Below are 9,961 nucleotides of genomic sequence, written 5' to 3' on the forward strand. Positions count from 1 at the left end.
AATATAGTACATTTAACATGTTGCTAGAAGAGTGGTCATGATTAATAATATACTTCAGTGATTTATTTATCAACAAAAAGGACCTTTTGGCTTTTGTTGTTCAGTCGCTAACTCATGTCCGACTTTTTGTGACCCCATGAAGTGCAATACACCAGGCTTCCCTGTCCTTCACTGTCTCCCCGAGTTTGCTCAAACTCATGTCCATTGAGTCAGTGATGCCATCCAACTATCTCATCCTCTGTCACCCCCTTCTCCTCTTATTCTCAATCTTTTCTAGCATCAGGGTCTTTTCCAGTGACTTGGCTCTTCAAATCCGGTGGCCAAAGTATTGGAGCTTCAGCTTCAGCACCAGTCCTTCCAATGAATATTCACAATTGATTTCCTTTATGATTGACTAGTTTGATCTCCTTGCTGTCCAAGGGACTCTCAAGAGTGGTGCTTTCTGACTGCACTACAGTTCGAAAGTATCAATTCTTTGGCTCTTAGCCTTCTTTTGGGTTCTAAATGCTCTCAAAAACAATACCCTTGCTAACATTCTAACACTAGAAATATAAGTTAATACTGACTTAATTTGGCTAAAATAATAGTGACTTCGTTCAATATAGTTCTATTCCCTCCCTTCCTTTGTGCTATAATTGTCACATATACGACATCTATGTATGTTATAAACCCAACACTGCTGCTGCTACTGCTGCTAAGTCACTTCAGTCATGTCCGACCCTGTGTGACCCCATAGACGGCAGCCCACCAGGCTTCCCCGTCCCTGGGATTCTCCAGGCAAGAACACTGGAGTGGGTTGCCATTTCCTTCTCCAATGCATGAAAGTAAAAAGTCAAAGTAAAGTTGCTCAGTCGTATCCAACTCGTAGTGACCCCATGGACTGGAGCCTACCAGGCTCCTGCATCCATGGGATTTTCCAGGCAGGAGTACTGGAGTGGGGTGCCATTGCCTTCTCCGAAACTACAGTATTATAATTTTTGCTTATATAATCCTGTCTATTAAAGTAACTAAGAGAAGAAAAAATACTTAGTTCACCTTTTATATTTACCATTTATGATGCTTTTTATTTTTTCCTGTGGATTTCAGTTACCCTCTGGTATTATTGCCTGAAGAACTTCCTTTAGTATAAGGCAAGTGAATTAGCAAGGGATTCTCTCAGCCTGTTCCTTTGGAATGTATTTATATTACCTTCATTTTTTTAAAGGACAGTTTTGCTGGATATGGAAATCTTGATTGACAGGTCTAGGGTTTTTCCCCCTAAGACTTTGAATATATCTTTCTGCTGCTGTCTGGACTGATGAGACACCAGCCATTATTGTATTTTTATATCTCTTTATATGATGAATTATTACTTTCTTGCTACTTTTAAGATTTCCTCTTATCTTTGGCTTTCAGGCATTTAACTGTAATATGTCTAGGTGTGGATTTCTGTGTTTCTACTTAGGGTTTGTTGGTCGGCTTGTATCTGTAGATTAAATGTTTTTCATCAACGTTAAGAACTTTTCAGCTAGTGTTTCTTCAAATGTCTTCCTTGCCTCTTTCTCCTTTCGTTTTCAGACTCCTACTTCAGGTTTGTTGATATGCTTGGTATTGCCTCACGGATCTCTGAAGATTTGTTCTTTCGTCTTCATTTTTTCTTGAAATTGTAGAATCTCTATTAATATATCTTCCAATTCATTAATTCCTTTTATTGCCATCTCATATCTACTGTTGAGCCATCTAGTGAGTTTTTTACTTCTGTATTATACTTTACAACTCCAAAATTTTATTTGGTTATTTTTATAGTTTGTGTTCCTTGATTGAGATTACTTATGTGCAGTCATTATCATAATTTTTTCCTTTTAACTCTGATCATGGTTTTCTTTAGTTCTTCAAACGTGTTTTAATAGCTGCTTTGAATTTTTTTTAATCCAATAATCAGGCCCACTCAGAGTCAGTTTTTATTAAAGGACTTTTCCCCCTTAGTGTGCATCTGTTTTGATTCTTTGATGTCTCATAAATTTCTTTGAGGGCTTCCCTGATAGCTCAGCAGGACATTTTAGATAATACAGAATAGCAATTCTGGATTCCAATATTTTTCTCTGAGGGTTGCCTTTTTGTTCTTGTTGCTATTATTTTTGTCTGTTTATTTTAGTAACTTTCATAGATTTTATCTTCTGAATTTGCCTACTCTGTAAATGTGGCCATTGATGTCTCTATTTTGTCTTTCATTCTTAATGTTCATGCTCTTGCCTGGTTTCCATGAAGTCTCCAGCTTCGTCTGCTTACCTTGGTTAGCCAGCAATCAGACAGAGGTTGTGCTTATATACCTCAAGCCTACAAGGTTTCCCTCATTTATTTATGGCCATGTATGTGGGCTGGGAGCCCATCCAAATTTCGTTAATGTTCAAGTCATCATCAGCTTTTACTTTTCATCAGGCCTTCTTGTATCTCCCTTGCACATGTGCACGTCAGCCCTGCTGGCAGCTCTGCTATTGGTTCTCTAGTCGCTGGCTCCACTCCCACAAAACCTCCCTGTTGCTGGAGCCGGGTGGGGGGTGGAGTTGGTATGGGAGTATTTCTAGGCAAGAAGATTGCAGACTGTCTCTGTGTCTAACTTGACGTTCTAGCTGCTCTTCATGAATTTTAAAAGCTATCAAAATTTTTATTTGCCTTTGGTTAATTTTCACATCCCAGAAATGATTGTTTTTTGACAATTTTGTTCTGTTTCATACCTGTTTTTCAAGGAGATTTGTTGACCTCTATGTCATCCTGCTTGGAGAAGGAAATGGCAGCCCACTCCAGTGTTCTTGCCTGGAGAATCCCATGGACGGAGAAGCCTGGTGGGCTGCAGTCCATGGGGTTGCACAGAGTTGGACACGACTGAAGCGACTTGGCAGCAACTTGGCAGCATGTCATCCTGCTGTAGTTAGAAGTCCACTACTACTGTTATTTATTAATAAAACTTTTCTCAAAAGATTACAAAATATCCCTTTTTATAGTTCCTGACAAGATCAACATCTCCTTGTTTGGCTTTTTCAAGCCAAAGCATCTTACCAAAACAATATAATTTTTATTTTTAAAATACTATTTAAACATTTGATTTTTAAAAACATTCATTTAAATATATTTTGTCTAATTATACAAATTATTAATTATAGTAAAAGACAAAGAATTTCTTAGGTGGTTAAACCTTCGTTAACAAACTGTCTAGGCTGTTCTAAAAACTCTTCTAAGGCATGAAGTGAAAGTGTTAGTCACTTAGTCATGTCCAGCTCTTTGCTACCCCAGAGACTGTAGCCCACCAGGCTCCTCTGTCCATGGAATTCTCCAGGCAATAATACTGGGGTGGGTAACCATTCTCTTCTCTGGGGGATCTTCTCCACCCAGGGATCAAACCCAGGTCTCCTACATTGCAGCCAGATTCTTTGCCATCTGTGCCATTCAGCAAAGCATGAAAGTCCCTATTATTTAAAAAGGTGTTTTGCACAAGCATTACCATGCATTTTATCAGCATATAACCTTAAATACTAATGTAACTGTTTTTATGTGAGGAAAAATGAATATTAAAATGTTGTATATTACTGAAGTGTTTTTGAAGTGCCTGAGCTATTATTTTAATTTAAATTCATTTAAACTATTTTCCATTAATTTGTCCTATCAATGTATTGATAATTCTAGTGACTATATATACCGTTGGGCTTCCCTTGTGGCTCAGATTGTAAAGAATCTGCCTGCGATTCAGGAGACCTGGGTTCGATTCCTGGGTCAGGAAGATCCCCTGGAGAAGGGAATGGCAACCCACTGCAGTATTCTTGCCTGGAGAATTCCATGGATAGAGGAGACTGGCAGGCTGCAGTCCATGAGGTCGCAAAGAGTTGGACACAACTGAGCAACTAACACATCAATATATTGATAATTCTAACTGCTATATATACATAGACTTTTTACTAATTCAGACTTTTCCTATCCTTGGTTATAATTAGTTATCATGTGTTTCTAAACATTTAGACACTAGTCAGTGATGTTTTAACTATGCTGTGTAACTACATAGGAGCTTTTTATTTTTGGATATTGAAATTCGACTTTGTTGTAGGGCATTATAAAAACATACTTGAGTCATATTATGGATGTCTAGGTGTTATTCTTATCTATTTAAATATCAATAAATTGAGTAGTAATAGCCAACTAAGTGCTTATTTTATGTTAGGCATTATTTTGAATGGTTTTCTGGCATTTTTTTCATTGAAGGATCACAGTCAATCTATGAGGTACATGCTGTCATTAGTCCCAGTTATCAGATAAGGAAACAGAGATATGAAATGATTAAATGGTTTGCCTTAGCTCAATTTTTAACTACAGATCCAAAGCCTGCTCTTATCTACTTACTATATGGAATGAGCAATAGATGTGATTCAAGTGCAGGTCTTTAGTAAGCACCATCTAATGAGCAGAGCTGCAAGGTGACACAGGCCAACATCTGCTTAGAAAATGACCCTCTGAACTTTAATTGTTTCTGTATCTCTTAGAGATGTCTTATATACTGATATGGTTATTCTTGGAGATTTTATAAAGGTTACGCCACAGACCTATTATAAGGAAGAGGCAAGGTCTTGTGTATGTGATGAAGCCATGATTCATGAGAGTTTCCAGCTCCTCAAGGAGACTGAACCATGGATGGTTAAGATTTTTGGAGGACACTCTTGCATAGTGATTGTGAGTGCTTCCATCCACCATGCAGGCCAGAAAGGGAGAGCCCAGCCAAGATCTCTTCCTAGTGTCCCCCATGCTTCAAATGGGCCTGTGAAAGTGAAAGTCGCTCAGTCGTGTCTGACTCTTTGTGACCCCGTGGACTATATAGTCCATGGAATTCTCCAGGCCAGATTACTGGAGTGGGTACCTTTCCCTTCTCCAGGGGATCTTCCCAACCCAGGGATCAAACCCAGGTCTCCCACATTGCGGGCAGATTCTTTACCAGCTGAACCACAAGGGAAGCCCAAGAATACTGGAGTGGGTAGCCTATTCCTTCTCCAGCGGATCTTCCTGACCCAGGAATCTAACTGGGGTCTCCTGCATTGCAGGCGGATTCTTTACCAACTGAGCTATCAGGGAAGCCCTGATATTATAACACTCTGGATCTTTTAGAGCCCTGTTGTTCTGTGTGTTTGTTACCCTTTCAGTATTCCCAGGCTTTCAGTAGAGTCTTGTTTGACTAGTCCATTCTACCTCAGCTACATGAAGCTTGGGCTCAAGTGTTTAAGTTGGAGAGTTTCCCCATGGAGTGGCCATGATAATCAAGAGCTGCCAAGTGGGGAATGCATCCTGGAGGAGTGGAGACTGCATGATCAAGCTGATTCTCTGCTTTATGAGTGTTCCATGCAGCGCTATCCTTAGAGGTCTTGGTTTCATTTTATTAAGGAAGGTGAACATGTCTTCACAGATTTGGTTACAGGTCTTCATTTCTTCCATTGGTTACTATACAAGTAATCCAAGAAGGATTTAGACTAAATTTAGCCTTTTAAATCCCAGCTCTATAAACAGCAATTATTTTTAGTTCAGAATAATTCTAAAATTCTTTCACATTTCCTCGGCACATTTCCTGTACTCATTTCCCTTTATGGTCTCTGCATTTGTCCAGTTTCTCTTCACAGTTGGACTTTTCTTGCTGATTTCTTCCTGATTTCTGTTTAAAGATCACCTCTTCAGTAAGGCCTTCCCTTTCACCAAATCTGAATTATTACCACCAAAGTTGTATTACCTTGCTTTGTTTTATTCATAGCATTTATTATTATCTGCTGCTGCTAAGTCACTTCAGTCGTGTCCAACTCTGTGCGACCCCATAGACGGCAGCCCATCAGGCTCCGCCGTCCCTGGGATTCTCCAGGCAAGAACACTGGAGTGGGTTGCCATTTCCTTCTCCAATGCGTGAAGATGAAAATGAAGTCCCTTAGTCGTGTGCGACCTTCAGCGACCCCATGGACTGCAGCCTTCCAGGCTCCTCCGTCCATGGGATTTTCCAGGCAAGAGTACTGGAGTGGGGTGCCATTGCCTTCTCCGTATTATTATCTAGATTATCCTATTTACTTATTTGTTCTGTGTGTTTACTGGCTATCTCCTGCACTGGAACGTAAGTTCCATGGGGTCAGGGACTTGGTTTATCTTAGAGTGATCTCTGTAACTATTGATAGATCCAGAACTATTCCTGACAGGTATGTAAGTGATGATCACTAGATATGTGATGAATTAATAAATATTAATTTAAGGCTAGTAAGGGGAGCCAGAATCAAATTGGACATGAGGACTTGGTTCTAAGCATAACATATCTGGGCTGTGGTCACAGTGTCAGGTTAGAAACAGGAATGAGAGGTAGGAGAGAGCAAGAGAGTGGAGGCTCGAGCTCTGTATATAAATCAGGACCCTGGGCAGAGATATCTGGAAGTGGCCCCTTTAGGGAGACATACTCATACTCCAGCCTACTCGCAATGAATAACTCAGCCCTGTCCCCCCACCCCAAACACTTACACTCATCTCTTCACACCCAAGGTCACCCATACACGTGGAGCTGTACCTCCTATTTATTGTGGATAGGGTGTTCACTTGTGCACAGACATAGTGGAGGATGTAAGATGTAATTCTTCCCATCGACAGCTCTGAGTTCAACTTCTCCTCGGACTGGCTGAGGAGAGAAGAAGCCAAGGGAAGAAGCCAGGCAGCCCTCAGTCCAAATCCAGCCTACGGGCTTGTTTTATTTGGCCTGTACCATATTTTTAACAAATGGTGCCAGTATTTAAATTTAGGAGGTTTTACATAAAAATCTGGTGTCTAGGTTATTTTGACAAGTGGGAAGACCTGGGAAGACCAAGCGCACGTTCCACCTGGCACAACTGGCCGGAGCAGAGCAGCAAGCTCAAGCTTGGCGGGGCACACTCTCCAGGTCCACGTGGCCCTTGTCACCTGCTGGTGCATTTAACTGCCTTTCCCCTTTGGGTCACCTTCCTGGTCTTCATGGGTGGTTGTCTTAGTCTGTTTGGGCTGCTATAGCAAAATATCACATCTCGGGTAGTTGATATACAACAGTTCTCGAGGCTGGAGGTCTGAGACCAGGTTGAGATCTCCAGCCCTCCATCATCAGGCCCTTTTCCAGCTTGCAGATTGCTCACTGTGTGCTCACATGGCAGAAGAGGACAGGCCAGCCCTCTGAAGCCTCTTTTATAAGGGCATTCATCTCATCTTGAGGGCTCTTGACCCTCACTTTCATGACCTAAGCACTTCCCAAAGACCCTACCTCCTCCTACCATTGCACATTAGGGTTTCAACGTATGAATTTGTGGGAACCAAACATTCAGATCATAACAGTATTGGAGTTTGTGGTCTCTGGCATAATGGCTAATGCACAATGTAAACAACTGATAAATTTATCAACAAAAACTGTTTTCAAGTTGGTTGAATTTATGCATAGATCACTCACCACATAGCAACCATCTCGGGATCCCCATTGCTTACCAAATGATGTCTACATCCCTAGTCTGCTCGCAGTCTGACCTGTATCTTATATCCAATCATTCTCTTATAAAGGCAGTGGAGTTCTGTCTTATGGACTTGGAACTCATAGAAACAGCTCCATAAGCTTGGGAGAGACAAAAGGAGAGACATAGATAAGCAGAGAGACTAAGGGAAAGAGAGAGACAGACAAGAGCAGTACAATTTAAATGAAAGTGTTAGTTGCTCAGTTGTGTCCGACTCTTTTCGACCCCGTGGATCGTAGCCCATTAGGCTCCTTTGTCCATGGGGTTTCCTAGGCAAGAATACTGGAGTGGGTTGCCATTCCCTTCTCCAGAGGATCTTCCCAACCTGGAGATCGAACTTGGGTCTCCTGCATTGCAGGCAGATTCTTTACCATCTGAGCCACCAGGGAAGCCTACAATTTAAATAGTGCCAGTCATTCCCCTCTTCCACCCTCTCCTCTACTCTGTCTACTCACTGGTCATGTGCCTGGATGCAGTTAGGCCTGAAAGAATTAACATGTTGACAAAATGTATGTAAGAAAATATGTGAGGACTTCCCTAGTGGCCCCGTGGTTAAGAATATGCCTGCCAATTCAGGGGACATGGGTTTGATCTCTAGTACAGGAAGGTTCTACATGTTGTGGGGCAACTAAGCCTGTGTGCCACAGCTACTGAAGCCTGCGAGCTCTCAAGACTGCGTTCCACAAGAGAAGCCTGCAGTGACAAGCCTGTACACTGAGATGAAGAGTAGCCCCCACTTGCCGCAGCTAGAGAAAGCCTGCGTGCAGCCATGAAGACTCGGTGCAATCAAAATACTCATTAGGAAAAGAAAGAAAATATGCGAATGATTTTGGTTCCCTTACCACTGACTGTTGCTGAAGCTGAAACTCCAATACTTTGGCCATCTGATGCGAAGAACTGACTCATTTGAAAAGACCCTGATGCTGGGAAAGATTGAAGGTGGGAGGAGAAGGGGACGACAGAGGATGAGATGGTTGGATGGCATCACCGACTCAATGGACATGAGTTTGAGTAAACTCTGTGAGTTGGTGATGGACAGGGAGGCCTGGCATGCTGCAGTCCATGGGGTCACAAAGAGTCAAACATGACTGAGCGACTGAACTGAACTGAACCATTGACAAACAGGTGAATGAAATGCATTGTTCAAATGGTCAGACTCCTGAACTTCATGGACATCCTTGAGTTAAAGCTGAAGAATAATTATAGGCCAAAGGAAACACCAGCTAAAGAACAAGATAAAATGTATCTGCAGTTTGTATTGAGTGCCGTCCTCTATCAGTAAATGATTTCTTCTCACCAACCTTTTTCTCATGTTTGCGTTATGAATTATATTTTAAAATAGGAATCAGTCTATATCTTAATTTAATAATTTAAAATTTATATTTTAATAATTTGAAATTTAAAATAAACTTTTATCTTAAAGGAGTAGACCTGAGTATGGGTTTTAACTTTTTCAAAGTAATTCACGCCAGCAATCCTGGGCCAACTCTGATTCTTCCAGGAGCATCCAATACTTGGACAACCCTTTTTTGTACTTCATCCCTGCAAGACGAGTGAATTCATGACTCCTGTGTTAAAGAATTCTCAAAAAATCAATAGGTAAGAAATACCATCAAGATACATTGGCTTCAGTCTTATTTTAAAAGTATAAATCTTTTTATGTGATTCTAAAAGCTAAACTAAAAAAGAAATATTCTTTGTCATAATAATAATGGCTAACATTTATTGAATTTTTTTACTGTGTTCTAGGCATTGTTCTAAGTATTTCAGATATATTAACACACTGGATTTCTATAACACCCCTGTGAGCTAAGTACTATTATTTTACCTGGTTTACAGAGGAGGAGGCTAACGTACAGAGGGCCTAAATAACCAAGGTCACATATCTTGTTGAGTGGTGGAACCTGGGGTGGGAACCCAGGCACTCTTGCCTCCGAGCCATACTCTTCACCACTGCACTCTGCTACCTTAGCTAATGCTGTCAGCTGGGTCAAACTGGAATCATTGAGGAAAGTCAAGAGCATCAGTGCCTTGACCCCCCCTCCCTTAAGCTGCTTTAGTGGGGGCTCCTCAGCCTCTTTGGCCCCCAAGTCCCTGTCAAGCAACAGATTGGCATTGGGAAATGCTGAGATTCCAAGTGACCAGCACACTTCTTTGAAGAAAGCCTCATTTCTCTGATTGTTGGTAAATGATTTTCTACCACTCAAACAAGCACAATGGAAACAGAGTTTTCTGTGTTTCACTTACTTCCCAGGAATGTCAACTACATCACGTCGTGGCTGAGCATGGTAGGACCAGCTGTTGGGCTGAATCTTCCTCTGAGTTACGCCACAGCAGCCTCTCAGGATGAAGGCAACGTCGGTGGACAAGGTAAAAAGAGAAGCCTGTGCTCCACGTTTCCTGTTGCAAAGATCCTGGAGCCTCTTTTGCATTTGGCTATGTCGCCCCTGCTGGCC

At 41.5% G+C, this 9,961-nt stretch overlaps 1 protein-coding gene across 3 annotated transcripts in view; it reads left to right on the forward strand.

The window, feature by feature from the left end:
- ATG10 (autophagy related 10) overlaps positions 1 to 9,961 on the forward strand; it is a 275,884-nt gene that overhangs the window by 249,385 nt on the left and 16,538 nt on the right. For all 3 annotated transcript variants that reach the window (XM_070373075.1, XM_005903763.2, XM_070373076.1), the window contains 2 exons: positions 9,007 to 9,104; positions 9,760 to 9,875. In XM_070373075.1, the coding sequence (XP_070229176.1) occupies positions 9,007 to 9,104; positions 9,760 to 9,875 (214 nt within the window). The remainder of the gene's footprint in view (positions 1 to 9,006; positions 9,105 to 9,759; positions 9,876 to 9,961) is intronic.

Source organism: Bos mutus, chromosome 7 (assembly GCF_027580195.1).
Source record: "Bos mutus isolate GX-2022 chromosome 7, NWIPB_WYAK_1.1, whole genome shotgun sequence".
NCBI lineage: Eukaryota > Metazoa > Chordata > Mammalia > Artiodactyla > Bovidae > Bos > Bos mutus.